The sequence below is a fragment of the Leuciscus leuciscus genome, assembly GCF_965113295.1.
Source record: "Leuciscus leuciscus genome assembly, chromosome: 3".
NCBI classification, from domain to species: domain Eukaryota; kingdom Metazoa; phylum Chordata; class Actinopteri; order Cypriniformes; family Leuciscidae; genus Leuciscus; species Leuciscus leuciscus.
This window is the reverse complement of record NC_138727.1, coordinates 61,163,044-61,183,745: the sequence shown is the minus strand read 5'-3', so window position 1 is coordinate 61,183,745 and position 20,702 is coordinate 61,163,044. Positions and strand designations below refer to the sequence as shown.

The following is a 20,702-nucleotide window of genomic DNA, read 5'->3' as shown; positions in this document are numbered from 1 at the left end:
GAGACATCACTTCATTTGTTTTATTTATTGTGTGTAATGTGATTTAATGCATTGTTAATATAGAATAGATTCTTACCAGATACTTTATTAACAGAAAGTCTTATTGCATTGTGTCGTTAAAAGATATTTAGGCTACAGACTATGACGCATTTCCATGGTTATTAGCATTGCAAATTGACCAAATCTTTTATAAATTTTTAGGTAATATAAGTGGTTAATTATGTTTTCTATTAAATGCAAAAGGGGTTCTGGCTTCTCAAAGTTAAGATACAGTACACAGCATGAATTAGCTTACAAATGCCTTTTCAGAATTTGCTACAAAATATAGAGGAACAAAATTAAACCCAGCAAATTAGATATTAAAATATTATATAGTGATCTTAACCATCTAACTTTTTGTAAGCTAATAACCTAATAAGAGAAAGTATGAGGCAAGTACAGTACACCGTATAAATGATTACACCCCATCTGAACATAACATATCTTCAAAAAAAAAAAAAGCCCTAGATAAAGAAAAAAATCTGAATTTGTTGGGTCTAGAGGGGTGTAATCATTTATGCTGTGTACTGTATCTTAACTTGAGAAGCCAGAATCCCTTTTACATTTAATAGAAAATATAATAAACCACTCAAAATTGACATAATAGTAATACACAGGATGATAACAAAAGCTTACACAACAACTCTTGAATATTGATAAACAAGTAATGTATCTTTCACCCAAAGCCCTTGTTATATTTGCAACTATTTAATGGACACGTTTTACATTTCTGAGGTTCTCAGAACCAATATAATTTTGGTTGGGTAAACGTAAATAGTGGTGAATGAGAGTATAGTGGTAATGTAGTGGTGATATACAGCAAATACAGGTGAAACTCGAAAAGTTAGAACATCGTGCAAAAGTTCAAAAATAGAAACAAATTCAAAATTAGAATATTGTGAAAAGGTTTTCATAAACTGTAAGCCATAATCATCAAAATTATAACAAATAAAGGCTTGAAATATCTCACTTTGCATGTAACAAGTCTATATATTAGTTTCACCTTGTAAGTTGAATTACTGAAATAAATAAACTTTTGCACATGAACTTATTCTAATTTTTCGAGTTTCACCTGTATGACTTTACATTCCCATTTTTCTCCAATTTATTTTAGATATTTTAATGCCAATATCACAAATCACAGTGTTATAAATATAAAATGTAAAAATGTATACAAATTTGGGTCAATTTGCAATGCTAATAACCATGGAAATGCATCATAGTCTGTAGCCTAAATATCTCTTAACAACACAATGCAATAAGACTTTCTGTTAATAAAGTATCTGGTAAGAATCTATTCTATATTAACAATGCATTAAATCACATTACACACAATAAATAAAACAAATGAAGTGATGTCTCATGTCTCAAGTCAAGTGAATTACGAGTCATTGGACAGGCGTCCAATCGCAACTGACTTCTGGAAAAGGGGAAAAGTAACCAATGACATTTGAGGTTATTAAAACAGTAAGTCCCGCCCCTCGACTGCCAAAAATAAAAGTGTTCGAGCGAGCAAAAGCAGCAGGCGAGAGCAGATCAAGCGCGAGCGCGTGGGGAATGATCATGCGCGCACGCGAGGGCTTGTATTGCGTGCAGAGATGATGTCATGCGCGCGCGCAGGGTTTGAATGAGCTCGCGAGTTCCCGTTTCTTCGCGTGTAGATCTGTTATCCTCTCGCGTATGTCATTTACCGCGCGCGCCCGCATCAGTTGTGCGCTCGTTTATTATTGGCATTGATTTGCCGCCATATATAATCACCAATACTAAAATGAGACATCAAGAATATAGTCAAAGATTTAGACTCTGAATTACATCAGTGAATCAGGACACTACATGATGATAATGTCATTATCATCAAAACATATTGTGAGTAGCTCATGTTTTCTCTTGCAGTAACAAATGTGCTTTATAAACACAATGATGGAACACTCAGAGAAAAACTAATATTAACAAAATGAAAAGAGTCAAGAGCCCAACTAAAGCAAACACTGACCACCATAATGGTGACTTGAAAAGAAAACTTCCATAAAACATTACCGTCTAAACTTTTGTTGAATCTCAAGAACTTTTGTCGATGTATGACAGAAATAAAGTCAAACTGGTAATAATAAGTGCAACAATGTGTAATGACTCGAAGTCAGTAGTTCTTGTGTTTCTCTTTTTTCTGTTATTGTTTTTTCTCTTTCCGTCAATGATTCTGCTTATTAACATCAGGTGTCACCAGTGCTTTAAGTGGCCCAAAAGAGGTGCCGGTACTCTATAATTTTTTTTTTTTTTTTTTTTTTTTTTTTTTGCTGACTCCCCTCCTCCCCTGAGGTAACAACAACTGAAGGGGTTTTATATACAGCAGTCAACAGACGACCTTATACAAAATAATAAATCCTTTTATTAGTTTGTGGATTTGTTTGAGCTAGAAAGCTACTGAACATAAATAAAATGTGCAAAATGGTATTGAAAAAATACCCTTAGAAAGAGCTACTGAACATAAATAACAAGCTCGAACTTTTCACTACACCAGCACCCAGTTTGCAAGTCTAAATTAGTTGCTTACATTTAAAAAATGAGCATACAATAGCATAAAAAGTATTTTTAATGAACATAAAGGTCCATGTTTAGTAAAAATCTTCACGAAACTTAATGAAATATTTAGTGAAATTAGAAAATATAAGATATTGTTAATTTATTTTGTATACACATTCTCATATCCATATATTTTGTTTTATTGTCACGAGTAATAATCTCAGGGTTTACTGGGTTTTACACAATTCTGTTTGTAGTGTGTTATTGGTGGTACTAAAATAAACATTGTCACGTGTGTATAGCTTTCATCTTCTCACCGCTGATTCATGATGGTTTAGAGGACAATTACTCGAGTCGCCCCAATCGTTTCAAAGATTAGTACAACGGCGAGCGCGTCAAGTATAAACGCCTCGTCCGTTTGGGGAGGTGCGCGGATTGCGCGCGCAGTCTGCGGAGACTCGCACTGCGGAGCCAGGCGAAAGTATCAACAAGGAGGAAGCGTGCATTGTGAAGTAAAGCGGCAGCGCAGACAAAGGATTTAAACAGATGTGCAAACGAGCGTACCGGTACGCTAAAAGCACGTTCTGGGCGCATGGACAGGTGGCGGTACGCTCAAGAGCTATATTTGGAAGTGGCGGTACTGAGTACCGGCGCGTACCGGCCCACTTAAAGCACTGGGTGTCACCACTAATGGCCAATCACTTAATTAATCACTTAATTATCTCATTAACTTCAACACTGCTTCAGTGTTAACTTAATTATCTCATTAACTTCAACACTGCTTCAGTGTTCATTTTAACACTCTGTAGAGTGGGACCATATGTACTCTGAGCAGTGTTGATTTAACACTGGGTTTTTTGTAGGGCTGGGTGATTTAAATCGCGATATTGTTATGCGCATCTCGTCAGTAAAGCCGGTTCCTTGATTAGTAAATCGCCATCACCTGCTTTCAGATGGAGCGGCATTTACTACAAAGAACCTTAGTTAACTGACAAGCTGAGCCATATCGCAATAATATCGCGGACGTATCGCCAGCAATAATTAATGCGATATGGCTCAGCTTGTCAGTTAACTACGGCTCTTTGTACACTGCAAAAACTCCAGTGTTAAATTAACACTCCTGGGAGTGTATGAGTCCACACTCAAGAGTGTTAAAGTTAATGAGATAATTAAGTGATTAATTTAGTGATGATTGAACATTATTGAAGACACCTGATGTTAACAAGCAGAAACACTGAAGGAGAAAATCACAAATTGAAAGTTACCGTTAAGATGATCAATGGTTGCTTTAGTTGGACTCTTGACCCACATATTATTAACTTTAGATTTTGTTTGTCTGTTGTTTCTGAATTATAATCACCAGTTGAACAAAGAAAAAAGTGATCTGATGGTGTTGGTTATCATTTGAACTTGATCACTGAACTCATTAAAATCCTTCTTTCTGACTTTGATTTATGTTGTTGGTTAGTGAATCTGCATAAATGCCCAGAATTTTTTATATAATAAAGGATTTCTTAAAAGTTGTTTTAAAAAAACAACAACTTTATTTTAGGCACACACAGATGTCAAGATTCAGTCTATGCATCTCAACAATGGTGAGGAGCAGAATATTCAATTAGGAAAAGTAAATTACATAGACAATTCAGATCATAATTTATTCATACCGCAATGCATGATGGGAGCCATTAATGAGTTGTGATTGGTGGCAGCCACTGCAACATGCTTTATTATTGTCACCATTGTTGAGATTCACAGGCTGATTATTGATGTCTGTGTTTTAAATGAATTTATCTGAATGTCTTTTGATCAGAACAAAGTTTATTAAATATTTTGAATTATAAGTAAAGTACTGATAATCATAGGCTGAAGAATCACTAAACTGCAGCTAACAAGTTAAACCAAACTATCTCAATAAGTTTCCTCTTTCAGATCACAGCATGATTATGTCAAAACATAACCAACATTATAAGATAACATTTTACTTTGTTCATTCCGGCAACTATAGTTGCCGCAGTGCATAGTTGTCATTTTCCTTTTATAAGTATTTTTCTAGAGGTTGTCCATGTTTTATTTCTCAATGGCATGCAAGCAAACAACCAAATAAAGGATTTCAAGAAAAAAAAAAAAAGGTATTCACTTCCTCCCTGTCACATGAGGCTGTCAACTGCCTGTCAACGAAGGCAAACCCTCCCAAATAAAGGTCATTTTCTTGTTACTAATAAGTATTTTTTGTTGACATATATATATCTACATAATCATGAAGGTCTCTAGAATCAGCCAAACAAAACAAATCTTACAAGAGATCTATAGTTTTTGTGTATACTTAGTCAAAAGTCCAAGCGGCAACTATTGTTGCCGGTGGGCAAATGCCTTGTAAGTACATATATCACGGGAAAATGGGGTATACTGTGTTAATAGGTTAATAAATCAAGTTCATTGGTCTTGTTTAGTGCATAAACATAACTTAACCCTTTAAATGACATCTCTATATAGATATATTTTTTTCTTCATTCTATTTATTTGTATTTATTTTCATTTAGCTTTTTGATACACAATGCCCTGTTATGGCTGCACTTTATTCTGCACTGTTCCACAACTTTAACCCTTGTGCGCTGTTCGTTTGCGGTTTACAGTCAGGCTGTTTGGGGTCTGAGAGACTCCAGGCAACAAAATGTAATTTTGTAACAATATATATATCTTTTAAACAAATGTAATTTTACTCAGTTTATGAATGTTTTTACTCTACATTTGGACATTTTTACTCCACAAAATGTTTAAAAAAAGAATAGAAAAATTCTCCAAAAAGAAAAAAAAAATTAATACAAAATGTGCCTTATAAAATACCCACATTTCTAACTTTCATTCATGGGGATAACATGGATAATTTGACATGGTTTAGTGTAAGACTTTTGCCCAAATTTTGGAAAATGCTGTTTTAAAAGTAAAAAAAAAAATCACTTTAACCAGTAGATGGCTGCAGAGCTCTAAAAGTACTAAAAGTTTCAAACTAAAATACATCTTTTCACAAGTTTTTCCAGTTAGATTCATATCTACATATAATGAAATCACAATTATAACAATAAAAGTTCCTTTTTGTCAAAGTTTAGCAGTTTTTGTACTGAAAAAAAAAAAATCAGTTTTTCAATAATGTTACATTATGATTAGAATCAAACCTGATCAGGATGTTACAAAGAGAAAAGTTGGAGTTTTTATAGTTTATCATTTATTTCAAACATCTATTTTTCATATAATTCTACAAATTTAAAGTGTGCCACTTCATTTCTGTCTGTGTGTTCTGTGTTGTTTCTGATTTTGAGGATGAATTTTGTCCATTGATCAAATTCATTTGATTCTAATCATAATATAACATTACTGAAAAACTGATTTTTTTTTTTCAGTACAAAAAGTGCCTAAACTTTGACAAAAAGTAACTTTTATTATTATAATTGTGATTTCATAATATGTAGATATGAATACAACTGGAAAAACTTGTGAAAAGATGTCTTTCATTTAGTCAAAAAGCATATAGTGGTGCTCTGCAGCCATCTACTGGTTAAAGTGATAAATTGTTACTTTTAGAACAGCATTTTCCAAAAGATTGGCAAAAATCTTTTAAAAACACTAAACCATGTCAAATTATCCATGTTATCCCCATGAATGAAAGTTAGAAATGTGGGTCAAAAAGACCCTGAACAGCGCACAATGGTTAAGGCAAATGGATTTGTTGTTTGTTGTGTTTTCATATTCAAGAGATTATAAGCTAGATGCAGTTTTTTTTGGGGTCTGCATCAAATGTTCTTCGACTTTTATACATAATAAATTTGTTTATGAATTAAGATTGATCTGTTGAAAGCAGTTATTTTGAGATAAATGCCAAATGTTCTCCTCCTATTCATATTTTACATTGAGGGGGTGCATACAACATATTTGCCCACCGGCAACTATAGTTGCTGCACATTCAAATATGATTTTCAAGAAAGAAAAAAAAAAAACCTGGGGAAAATAAATGCAGAACATGTTCACATAGGACACTATTAACAGGATTATATGCATGAAACCATTCAGAAACATTTGGGCACAAATGGGTTAACTGTTATAAATCAATAACAGCAGACAAACAACAGTAAATATTGAAGTAAACATATAATGGTCTAGAGCCCAACTAAAGCAAACACCCATCACCTTAATGGTAACTTACAATTTGTGATTTTCTTCTTCAGTGATTCTGCTTGTTAACATCAGGTGTCTTCAATAATGCTCAATCATCACTAAATTAATCACTTAATTATCTCCTCAGCCCTAAATGCCGCTTCATCTGAAAGCAGGTGATGGAGATTTACTACTAATCAAGGAACCGGCTTTACTGACGAGATGCGCATAACAATATCGCGATTTAAATCACCCAGCCCTAGTTTTTTGATGTGTACCCTTGATTATTTCTTAATTTATTGTTAGCTGGGGATTATTCTTTCTTGGCCAGGAAGATATTGTATTTCCTAAAGTTAATGATTGTTTATGCTTTCTGTTCATTGGATGAACTGATAAAATGATCATACTATTGATTCTGCTACAGTAAATTCTGAAAATAATTAAAATATTAATTATTGATCATAATCCGTTATGAATAATACTTAATTATATTTATATGGGCGTATAAACGCTACATACCGTAGAAAACAAAAGTAGCCTACAGGAATATACTGTAAACTACACTGTAAAAAATTTGTAACACTCCCAAATCAAAAATTTCAATTGACCGATAACATCTACATTTTTCAATTGGCCCAAGTGAAATTCTGTAAATTCTAAAATTAAATGTACAGATTTTCACTTGGGCCAATTGAAAAATGTAGATGTTATCGGTCAATTGAAATTTTTGATTTGGGAGTGTTACAAATTTTTTACAGCAGTGCTCAAAATCACACCCTATACCCTCATTCACTATTCCCTACATTAGTTCACTAATATAGTTCACTTTAATGAAAAGAAGTGAGTGAATTGAGAAACTGATGAACACCTGATAAGCAGAATCACTGAAGGACAGAGAAACAAGAACAGAAAAAAGAGAAAGACAAGAACTACAACTGACTTCCAGCCACCGAGTGTGAAAACAGTTTACAAACCAGTTTATGATTTATTTTATACATGTACAAAAGTTCTTGTTGAGAATTAACAGATATTTAGTTAATAATAAAGTTTGTTGTCACCATAATGGAGATCAGTATTTGCTTTAGTTGGTCTCTTGTCCCTTGACTTCTTAGTTACAATTCATCTCCCTCTGGCTGTAGTAACAGTGAGTTTATAAACACATTTGTTATGGCAAGAAAGAGCAAAGAAGAAGATGATTGGCTTTTGTGATAATGCCATAATCATTCTTGACATGTCTGATTCTCTGATCTTTCCTGTATATATTATTTGAATTTATGGATATTTCATATTTAGCATATATCTGTGAATCTACAACAGAGGTCTTCATTCCTGCTCCTGGAGAGCCACTGTCCTGCAGAGTTTAGTTCCAACCTGCTTCAGCACACCTGCCTTTGAATACTCAAGTGTTTCTTAAGAGCTTGATGAGCTGATTCAGGTGTGTTTAATTAGGGTTGGAACTAAACTCTGCAGGACAGTGGCTCTCCAGGAGCAGGAATGAAGACCTCTGATCTACAACATGAAATCAATATTTCTGTAATCAGGTCTTCTGAAGAATATCGCAATCATATAGTGCATTAAAACATTTTGAACTCCTGCTTTACTCAGACACAAACACACATCAACAATCAGCACATGAATCTCAACAATGGTGACAATCAAAAGTTTCATGTCGCAATGCATGCTGGGTTCCAGGATAATATAAAACTCCCAGCACGCACTGCGGCATGAATTAATATATATATATATATATTGCCACCATTCTTGAGATTCATGAACTAAATTGTGATATCTCTGTGTTTCTACAAGACAGTGTAGCTCTGTTTTTTTGGTTTATGCATGACGTGTTAAAAAAATGAGTCGTAATTTATTGCTGTGGTTTCACAGTGGTGGTAATGTAACACTTTTGATTGAGAATTTTGTCATCATAATCATTATAGCTGCAATCATTCATAAACTGTGTGTGCACAAGTGTGACTTGAACAAAAACAGCTCAAGCAGCAAAAGAAACACTAATGTTTTAGCATCAGCATCCCAACTAAAGCAAACACTGATCTCTATAATGGTGACAAACCAAACATTTTCAATTAAACATCTCAATAACAACTTCTGTAGATGTATGACAGAAATAAAGTCATACTGCTTAATAATAAGTATAATAATGTGTAATGGCTGGAAGTCAGTTGTAATTCTTGTGTTTCTCTATTTTCTGTTCTAGTGTTCCTCTTTTCTTCAGTGATTCTGCTTGTTAACAGCAGGTGTTCATCACTAATGCTCAACAATCACTTACATATTCCCTTAATTATCTCACTGCAACACTGCATCAATGTTACTTTTACTCTTTGTAGTGTGGATGTTCCTGTGGGGTTGAAAGGGTTAACAGTGTAAGGTACACCCACAAAATGTATTTTAACAGTAATAAACTGTAAGTTATAAAAACAGGTTTATACTGGCAACACTGTTGCCAGTAGTTTACTGTAAAAAAAAAAATGTCTGGGTCACCATTGTGCAGAAGAGTAGAGCCTGTGCTTCAGTCCAGGAGAAGATCTACAAACATTGATGATTTGCTGCATGTTGCTTTATTTAAAAGGCAGTGATTGTGTAGTTTCTGGTCCAGTGGAAATCTCTTTATTTACAAAAGTTTTGTTGTGGTTTCAAATGAAACTAGATGCGAAAGTTCATCAAGACAAACTTTAAGTTGGCTTGAGAAAGTTTGGACCAGAACGTTTTTTGCTAGGCGGTTGCTAGGGTGTTCTGGGTAATTGCTATGCTGTTGCTAGGCGGTTGCTAAAGTATTTTGGGTGGTTGCTAGGCGGTTGCTAGGGTGTTCTGGGTGGTTGCTAGGTGGTTGCTAGGGTGTTCTGGGTGGTTGCTAGACTATTCTGGGTGGTTGCTAGGCGGTTGCTATGGTGTTTTGGGTGGTTGCTAGGCAGTTGCTAGGGTCTTCTGGGTGGTTGCTATGGTGTTTATAGGCGGTTGCTAGGGTATTCTGGGTGGTTGCTAGGCGGTTGCTAGGGTATTCTGTGTTGTTGCTAGGTGGTTGCTAGGGTGTTGCTAGGCGGTTGCTAGGGTGTTCTCGGTGGTTGCTAGGCGGTTGCTAGGGTGTTCTAGGTAATTGCTATGCTGTTGCTAGGCGGTTGCTAAGGTATTTTGGGTGGTTGCTAGGCGGTTGCTAGGGTCTTCTGGGTGGTTGCTAGGTGGTTGCTAGGGTGTTCTGGGTGGTTGCTAGAGTATTTTGGGTGGTTGCTAGGCGGTTGCTAGGGTGTTATGGGTGGTTGCCAGGCGGTTGCTATGGTGTTTTGGGTGGTTGCTAGGCAGTTGCTAGGGTCTTCTGGGTGGTTGCTATGGTGTTTATAGGCGGTTGCTAGGGTATTCTGGGTGGTTGCTAGGCGGTTGCTAGGGTGTTCTGGGTGGTTGCTATGCTGTTGCTAGGTGGTTGCTAGGGTATTCTGGGTGGTTGCTAGGGTGTTCTGGGTGGTTGCTAGGCGGTTGCTAGGGTATTCTGGGTGGTTGCTAGATGGTTGCTAGGGTGTTGCTAGGCGGTTGCTAGGGTGTTCTCGGTGGTTGCTAGGCGGTTGCTAGGGTGTTCTGGGTGGTTGCTATGGTGTTGCTAGGTGGTTACTAAGGTATTCTGGGTGGTTGCTAGGGTGTTCTGGGTGGTTGCTATGGTGTTGCTAGGCAGTTGCTAGGGTATTCTGGGTGGTTGCTAGCTGGTTGCTAGGGTGTTCTGGGTAGTTGCTATGGTGTTGCTAGGCGGTTGCTAAGGTATTCTGGGTGGTTGCTAGGCGGTTGCTAGGGTGTTCTGGGTGGTTGCTATGGTGTTGCTAGGCGGTTGCTAAGGTATTCAGGGCGGTTGATATGGTGTTACTAGGTGGTTGGTGGTTGACACAGATGGTTACTATGGAGTTTTTATAGAATTCTTAGCATGATCTTGGCATGATTTAGCACTTAACCCTCTGGGGACCAAAAACGCGCCCGCGCGTTTTGCTCGTTTTTTTTTTTTAGCAATGAAAATAAACACTAAATGCTCTGTTAATTTTGATCTTTCATTTTCGTGTAATACATCAATCGATCCTGTTCAGTTTCTATTTTTTTTCTGTATACTCACAATAAAAATAAAGTGTTTTGCTTTTTGACAAATAAAGAAATATTAACATGATGCTATTTCTGCCTTCTCTCTGTCAGTAAACTCCCATTTGAAACGCGTTCGAAAATGATCTATAACTCCGCGAAAATTCAGTCAAACAGGCAAACAGACCCACGGGCATAAAGCTTGAGATCGCAGCTTTTAAATGAAGTAATTTATATAAAAAACAAATATTCTCAGCTTCTGTAATCTGTACAAAAAGAGAGCGACTCCAGTCGAGCTCATTACGAGCCATTCAAAAGTAATTTGACCACGCCCCGGAGAGCGCGTGCTATTCAAACGCAAATTCTGAGAACCATTTCAGTCTGTGAAACGCCCCCACATCAGCTGTAAACAAAGAGGCATAATATAGCCTACCTTATGGAGAAAAGTTTCCTCTGCAGTGCTGATATGAGGAGCAATATCTCCTGATATGAGGAGCAGATCCCGCTGAGGAGTGAAGTAGGCTGTTTTCTTTTCTCAAGTGTGGAATAACGTTATGGAATAACGTTATGGAATAACGTTAGTGTAGGCCTATGCAAACCGCAAAAAGATGAATCGCATTTCTATAATATGACTCGCCTTTCTGTGAGATGAATGAAGGGTACATATTTGTAAAGACTGTTTAGCCTAAATATGAATCGCGCGTCTGTGTGTGAAAGAATAAACTGCTTTGCTATAGCCTACTGAGATGAGTAAAAATCGACTGGAATATGTTGAAATAAAATGTATTTGTATAAGCAACGTATTAAACTGCAAATTAGCATTTATAGGCTATGCCCTAATATTTCATAAAAACAACGTTACAGTCAGTCACTTGTTGACTAGATTTGGGTACAGTTTTTAGGCTACTGTAGAATATACTGCCACATCAAATAAGCTTTTGTTTAGCAATTTCTGCACATATCTAACGTTATATATATATATATATATATAACTATATATATATAACTATATTATTTATATATATTATATATATTTATATTATATATATATATATATATATATATATATATATATATATGCTATATTCAAACTAATGAATACATATGATAAAATGTAGGCCTATAATCTTTTTTCTTTTTCTTTTTTACAAAGAAAGAGTACACTTGAAATATTGTTGAAATTGTAATTATTGTTGTAATTGTAACATTTTTAATAAAATAGCAAAACATATTTACAAGATAGATGTAAGCGAAATCTTAAATGGTCAATATAAGTCTTCTTCTAAATACATCTTTTGTCCTTGCATTGTGGCTCAGTCAGTGTCACACCTGAATGAATGGCTAATTATGCAGAGTCATTATGCAGAGTGGGTGGGACATTGTAATCTAAGGTGTAAACTACTCCTCCCCCTCGCATATTGGCTTTCCAAGCAAAACCTGTTTTACACCATTTAAATCAATGTATTTTTTTTTTTTGTGAACGATAAAGCAAGACTATTTTCACATAATTTTGAAGCTAGAACTCAAAGGGACAACATCCATTAGTCAAAAGTCTTGTGGACACATATTTAATATGTGTTTTGTGGTCTTAATTCAGCAACTTTCATTGGTAGCCTTTCAACTTTCATGGTAGCCCTGTTTGTGCTATATAGAGTGAATTTACACCTTTGCCATTAACATGTTTATAAATAACTGAAAAAAGCACAAATGTCAGAGCATGTCAGAACATCTCAAGGACCCCAAAAACAGCTTGGTCCCCAGAGGGTTAACTAATCGCCATTAGCATGTATCTATTTACTGCTAGCATGTGTAGAATGTTGGAAGTGCTGTTTGTTAGCACGAGTCAAAAGAGCCAAACCTCATCTCTATAGACCTTATGCACCAGAGAAACAAGGGCGCCGCCATCTTTGGAATATTGTCTTTTAACTTCCGTTTTGCGGTCGCTCTGTATATTTATATGGCATTTCTGTCCAGGAGTAATTAGCTTTTTAAGTGGATTTACTTAATGTAAAGTTAACGAAAGTTATCATGAGGACTGTAATGTTTAAATCAGATGACTTAACAAATGTAAATCGACCGGGAAGATTTTAAAACGAGCCGTTCATTAATAAACACGCAAATCGCTGTGAAAATACAGACCGGAAGTCAAAAGACAATGAGCGCAGCGCTGAAAAGGGGCGGAGCTACATAAGGTCTATACGATGTTCTGATTCAGAGATATAGGTCTTGCAAAACACTTGTTAGGGTACTCAAGTTTGGTTGCTATGGAGTTGCTTGGGACTGGAAGCTTTAAACTTAAGAAGTTTAAAGTGGTTTGAAGTTTACTCAGAGTTTATGAATTTAGAGTTTATAAGTGTATAAATTGATGAGTTTATAAGTGTACGAGTTTTTGAGTTTAGAGTTTATAAGTTTAAATGAGTTTAGAGTTTATAAGTTTAAATGAGTTTAAGAGTTCAGAGTTTATTAATTTATGAGTTCATAAGTCTATGAATTCATGAGTTTATAAGTTAATTAGTTTATATGAGTTTAGAGTTTATAAGTTTAAATGAAGTAAATTTAGTAGTTTGAAGTTTAAATTAGTTTAAAGTTTAAAGTTTAAATTAGTTTGAAGTTTAATTTAGTTTGAAGCTTAAAGTAGTTTAAAGTTTAAAGTAGTTTGAAGTAGATAGATAGATGAGTTTATTCGTTTAAATGAGTCTCAATGGCTCATATAGAACGGCAGTTTGGTTTAGTCTTCAAGGTGTTTAGATTTAAATTTTTGTCGGTTGGTGAGTTTGAATCTGGATTTGAATTTTTTAGAACTCCCCAATGTAAGTCAATGGGAGTTTTTCCGAGTTTTGATCGTCATTTTTAGGAAAACCGTAAGTCCGATCAGTCTGAAAAGATATAGCAACTCGAGTCAGAACAGTTTGAAGGTCTGAGCCGAGTTTGGAGTATGTAGAGTTAAAGCTCTAGGCTGCATTCAATTTATATTTCTCAAGCCAACTTAATAAGTTCACAGTAATACTTTGCTCACGTTATTAATGCATTTTACATTTGAGTTAATACATTTAAATGACAGTTGGTCAATTTATGGCAGTCTGTTTCTGCAAGTGAAATTAGTTAACTCGAGTTTTAGTGCATTTTTACAGTAACATACTGTAGATTACAGTAAATAACTGTACAATTAACAGTTAATTACTGGCAACAGTGTTGCCAGTATTTTACTGTAAAAAAACCTGGTAAGGTCTAACAGTGCAGTTTAATATGGAGAGGCACTCCCAGTCAATAATTTGATCTCTCAGTGATCTCACCATGAGCTCTCATGATACCTGTGATGTGTTCACAATCCGAGTTCACAGTGAGCTAAAAGTGTATCCTCACAGCGCCCTCACTGTGTGCTCATGCTATAGTCATATAGCAACTACATTGGTCTGATTGGTTGAAGGACTATCCAATTGCGTTCAGAGTCATTTGAACTATGCCCGTTGATCACGCCTCTTGTGCAGGAGAAAACACAGAGCAGACTCACCAGACTAATGTTCAATCTTAAAAGATTGAGCTTGGTCTGGTGATAGCCAGACTACACAAAGACTAGATACCCAGCATGCATTGCAGCATGAAGGTTTTGATCGTCACCATTGTTGAGATTCATAAGCTGATTCTTGATGTCTCTTTGTGTCTATATGACACAGTTGTTCAAATGTTTGTGTCTTATTATGCAATTCAGATCCGTTATAAATGATTATGACACTGTTGGATATCAAACTGTGTAATCTGAGGTCTATTATAATTTAAAATATCAATATCAAACAAAATAATAAAACATCAACATCTAAATCTCTATTAATTGCTGAGATCTTCACATATTTAATGTGAATATATTTAAGTAATAGGACAGGTGATCCATCTAGAACAATCTTATTGTGTACCAAACAGGTCAATCTTTGACAATATTTCTTTAATTAGAGATATTATATTGGCTTCCAAATTATTTAATATCAATTGTGGTGTGTTGTCTTCAGACCAAGAGAAAGCGTTTGATCAGGTTTAGCATGCTTATCTATGGAATGTTTTAGAAGCTTTTGGTTTTAATGAGAAGTTTTCAAACATGTGACATTGAGAGTGTTATTAAGTTTAATAGTGCTCTTATGTGCTTCATTCGAGGTCAGTAGAGGTATTAGACAAGGATGTTCATTATCAGGAATGTTATATTCTCTTGTTATTCAACCACTTCTACAAACAATTAGGAAGAATTTAGATGGTTTTAGGATACCACTTTGTGATGTTAATTTTTGTATATCAGCTTATGCTGACGACCTTATAATAATTATGAATAAACAAAGTGACATATATGTTTTATCTAAATTGATAGAAGACTTTGGAAAATGGTCTTCAGCAAAAGTAAATTGTAAAAAAGTGGGGCATTTTTATTAGGGGATTGGAATGAAGGGAAACCAATTCTTCCTGAAGGACTGAGTTGAAATAGGTAGGGTTGCAGAGATTTATTATTATTATTATTATTTTTTTTTTTAGGAGATGATAATATCTTACAAAAAAAATTGGGATGATTTATTACAAACAGTGAAAGGTCGTCTAGACCAGCCTTTCTCAAACTTTTTTCAGTCAGGGCACCTTTCAAAAGTGCATAAAATCTCAAGGCACCCCAGTGTAAAATATAATTTAAAAACAATGCATAACCCAAATGTAAATGCAAATTTTATATATATATTTATCTAAAATGAATTTACAATTTTATTAATCCGTTCATATGTTTAACCCTTTCACATGTAAATTTAAAATATTCTGGCTGACCCCCCAGCGTGAGTTTTTCAAGGTGACCGTTATTTAGAATGTGTCACTTTATGGTTTCCATGGTGACGCATCATTGCTTGTCACGTGACACACCGCAGCAACAACAGAGCTGAATGAATGATGATCTGCTTTTATGTCATTTTTCCTTTTTTATTCAAAATATTCACAAATTTGTTAGATATGGCATGAAATATCTGATATTCCGATTGTCAAATATATGCAAGTGGAAGTGTTTTGTTTTGTTTTTTGAACACCATTATAACGATCGCGTTAGTTGAGCTGTATGCGCGATGGGCCCCGCCATGTTAGTTTGTGCCGCAGATGCAGTTCAGAGAATCGGATCTGTTGGATTTACAACAAGTGAATTCATCCACTTCTCCCGAAATACATAAAAGTAAGTGGCTGGTGAACTGGGAGAAGAATAGAGTAAACTTTAAAGTTACTGACACAATGTGTATCTGATATGAATAAAACTAATTAATTATAATGGAAAGGATTATTATTGCCTCTTCCTTTGACATCAGTGTGTATTTTACAAACTCTAAATGTATTGTTTTTTAGTACTTATGTCTGAAACCTAAAACAAACATTATGTGGATGAAAACACTGAAAAGTTGTGATATATGACAGCTCTGAGCGCGCCTGTCTCTGGCTCAGCGCCAGCCAACGCGCGAAAGCACATTTGAATTTAGCAGTTGATCACGTCATGCACTGACCGTTCTAATCGTACGTGCGAAAGGGTTAAAAAGAAGAATGTATTTATGTAAATTCAAATATATATATATATATGAAATGTCCGATTATTTATTTATTTATTTTTTTAGCCTACGTAATTTTTTGGCGGCAGCCCTGACACAGTCAGGGGGCACCCCAGTGTGCCGCGGCACCCACTTTGAGAAAGGCTGGTCTAGACAAATGGAAGTGGATTCTACCCAACCTGTCTTATAGGGGAAGAACACTTACTGTAAATAATTTGGTCGCTCTACTCTTATGGCACAGACTGGTTTGTAATGATCCTCCAGTGAAATTGATGGCCGAGATTCAAACGGATTTTGTGGACTTTTTTTGGGAGTATTTTATTTTTGCCCAAAGAAGAAGGGGGTCAACGAGTGGTTCTTCTCCAGAGAAGGAGTGCAGCTTTCCAGTTGTGTTTTTACTCAGGACTGTTGGAAACCTTGGAATAGATAAATTTTTCATATTCAAAGGACTGAAAATTTTCATTCCATTTTTTGGTTTCTGAATGAACCCTTGATTTTTAAGGCAAGACTGGATCTGTCTGCAACCAATTTTTTACCAGGATTCAATAAGATATTACAAAACTCAGGTTCCCTTTCAGTCACTCACGTTCGACGTAAAGTCGAAGTGACGACGTAATTTTCCCCCTAGTTTATACCTTAAAACACAAACACACTCACACATCTGTTCAATTCTACAGATCCACAAACATTCAGACAAAACACAATCCAACAGAGGAAACATCAGAGTACATTACCAGCTGAGGTCGTCTCTGGTGTGACTGTTGTATCGGGGCTGATGATGTTAGTAACAGCTGAAAAATAATGACTAATGGTTAATACCAATGAATCAACAAACACAAATAATACCAAGAGCTCATGAACACATAATTACCTGCACAGTATGCTGAATAGCACACAGTTGTTCTAACCAGCTCATACACATAATAATTGCCTGGACAGGCTTTGACTTTAATGGGAAAAAACAAACGGAGTTGCTAACTGTCTTACAATGAGCTAGCTGTCTTACAATGACAGCTGTCAGTGTGGAAACCTTATCCCAAGATGTTTTTGATAAATTTTGGACGCAGAAGGACCACCTCTCACCTATATAGTCATATATAGCAACTACAGTATATTGGTCTGATTGGTTGAAGGACTATCCACTGATTCTTGATGTCTCTTTGTGTCTAAATGACACAGTAGTTCAAATGTTTGTGTCTTATTATGCAATTCAGATCCGTTATAAATGATTATGACACTGTTGGATATCAAACTGTGTAATCTGAGGTCTATTATAATTTAAAATATCAATATCAAACAAAATAAACAAACAAATACTAAATCTCTATTAATTCTCAATAAGACCTTCTGTAGACGTCTGACAGAAATAAAGTCAGTCTGGTTAGTAATAAGTGAAGCTGGTAATGCTGTTTGTGGAGTTGTTTAATCCTCCTCTGCTGAGATCTTCACAGATTTTATGTCTTCTTTTATTTCATCTAAGGCTGTGGCTGAAGTCAGTTGTATGTTTGGAGAATGTTCTTATGAGAAAGATCTGTTATCAGGTTGTGCACTCATACTGTGAGCTCAACATGTGACACCACGCACGTCCCATCATTGCCTCTCTCATCTACTACGCAATATCACAGTTTGACATGTCTGTCATTGGAAAGTTCCACATGGTGTCATGAATAATTAAGAGTAAGTGTCTTCTCATTGGATAAGAAAACTCAGTCACATGAATAATTATGAGACACCGATGAGTCATCAAAGTACTATAGTGATCTGACACGATGAAGATTTTAAACCCGGAAGATAAAAATAGCGGAAAAAGCTATGGCAGGTGATGTTCAGATGTTCTCCAGTCACGCGAGACACGACAGACACTAAATCAGGGCATAAATGAGAGATTTAATATCCCAAAGTATCTTTATGGCACAGCAGTACTGATGTCTATCCTTGAGTCTCTGTTATAGTGACAGTATGGGCTGTTTAGTCTAATGTAAATCATGTCAGCTATGTTTTGTATGTTGTTACACAGCTTTTATTAACGCTAGGCGGGGCAGTGTTAAAATGGTTTAAATCTTTTCTAACAAACAGAACTTTTTCTGTTAAAATTGGAAATTTTACTTCTTCATTACGCAAGTTATCCTGTGGTGTACCACAGGGATCTGTTCTTGCTCCCACTCTGTTTTCCTTATATTTACTTCCCTTGGGATCCATCTTCAGGAAACACAATGTAGCCTTCCATTGTTACGCTGATGACATGCAAATTTATCTGCCTTTGACCAGCGGTAATGTGAATGCTGTTAGTAACTTATCAGCATGTTTGAATGATGTAAAGGCATGGCTCTCAAAAAACTTTCTTTTTCTGAACTCAGATAAATCGGAAGCTATTGTTTTTTGCCCCTCCGAACAAAGACAATATTTACCTAACCTTGATCTCTTAAATTTTACTATCTTAGCTAAGGTTCGTAATTTAGGTGTGGTAATTGATGACAACTTACAATTTGATAAGCAAATTGCCTCGGTAGTGGGCTCTAGTTTTTTCATCTGCGCTCCTTTTCTAAAATTAAATCTTTTCTTTCTAATGCTTCTCTAGAAATTGCTATTCACGCCTTTATAACATCTAGGCTAGATTATTGCAACTCTCTTTATTATGGCATTTCTAAGAATCAAATTTCGAGACTACAAGTTGTTCAGAATGCAGCAGCACGTTTTTTGAAAGGAGGCAAAAAATTTGATCATGTGACACCGCTTTTGAGATCCCTTCACTGGTTACCGGTTCAATATAGAATCGACAACAAAATTTTACTGTTAGTCTACAAATCCTTACATAATCTTGCACCATCTTATTTATCGGATTTACTCCACCCTTATATTCCTAACCGAGAACTGAGATCAGGAAACAAATTCCTCCTTCGTATTCCGAAAACTCGCTTGAAGAAGAGGGGAAATAGAGCTTTCGAAGTGGTGGGCCCCACTTTATGGAATAATCTTCCTACTCAACTTAAAATGGCTTCCACTTTATCTGAATTTAAATCAGCGCTAAAAACATATCTGTTTGGATTAGCTTTTAATGTGTAATTTACTTGTATTTATCTTTTAATGCATCATATTTGACTGTTGATAGTGATGTTGTTGGTTCTTTATGTATCTTGTCGTGATTATTGTACAGCACTTTGGTCGGCCAAAAACCGGAAGTAAATGTGCTTTAGAAATAAACGAACTTGAACTTGAACTTGCTTCACTGATGTCAAGGGTGTGGTGCAAATATAGCGCTGTATGTGTGACCAGCAACACTTGTTAAACACAGTCTTCTAGACTGCAAACAACTAACAAATGATTTTTAGTTAACTAATTTTACAATCAGATTTTGATCTTAAAAATAATATCAAATGACTGCATCTTACCGTTACTAATGTTCAGATGTTTCACTGAAATCCACTTGTTCTCGTACTTTGGTCCCGTCTCAACAATTCCACACCAGTATATCCCAGAATCCTTTAGTGTCAGATCAGGGATGGTCACATTAAAAACTCCTGCAGATCCATCATCCCTCAGAGAGAATCTGCCGTTACTGTTATATTCTGATGAAGCTTTGACACCTGATGACTGACAGATCGACAGGTCGCTTCCTTTGCAGATGAACTTAAACCTGATCTTGTTCTTCAAATCACTGTTATAATGGCAGGTGATGTTCAGATGCTCTCCAGTCACAGCAAACATGTGAAACACTAAATCAGGGCATAAATGAGAGATGTAAGTGTCCCAAATTCTCCTTAATTCTACACTGCATCCTTGAGTCTCTGTTATAGTGACAGTATGGGATGTTTTATCAGATTCAATCTAATCTAATGTAAATCATGTCAGCTATGTTTTGGTGCGAACGGCTTCTCTGTTAACAGACTAATAATGGAAAAAAAAAATCTAAAATGAAAAGGTATTTTACAACAGAAAGACCTGAACTTTTGTGTACAGATAATGTACTTTATGTATTGAATGAGCGATTTCTCCATAACTGAGACAGTGTTGTGTGTGAGGAAGTGATGCGGGTCAGTGTCTGTGGTGTGAACACACTCGCTTATCATCATCTACAGAGGATACTGTGTTTTCTGTCATCTCGCCTCTTTACCCCTCTTTACACAGGGTTACCACACCTTGGTTAACTTCAAATGCAAGGACCTTTCAAGGACTTTCCAGGTCCAAAACCCTCAAATTCAAGGACTTAATCTGGGAACACATTTGTTGTGTCGAACAACAAACGTTGAGGTTCCATCGTAGTTGTTTTGTGCGCACGTGAACGTCATGGCAACGTACAACACAAAGTGCCTCATGCGGGAAACACTTAACGTAACGTGTAAACACACGTAGCTAACATAAATCAAGCAAGTATGC

General features: G+C 35.8%; 2 protein-coding genes across 2 annotated transcripts in view; both read right to left on the bottom strand.

Moving 5' to 3' along the window:
* LOC309493647 (uncharacterized protein) overlaps positions 1-20,702 on the bottom strand; it is a 379,124-nt gene that overhangs the window by 23,656 nt on the left and 334,766 nt on the right. The gene's annotated exons all lie outside the window — the stretch shown is intronic.
* Positions 1-20,702, bottom strand: part of LOC309493671 (adhesion G protein-coupled receptor L3-like) — a 73,419-nt gene that overhangs the window by 51,661 nt on the left and 1,056 nt on the right. The window contains exon 3 of the mRNA XM_082162861.1: positions 19,718-20,041. Within this exon, the coding sequence (XP_082018987.1) occupies positions 19,718-20,041 (324 nt within the window). The remainder of the gene's footprint in view (positions 1-19,717; positions 20,042-20,702) is intronic.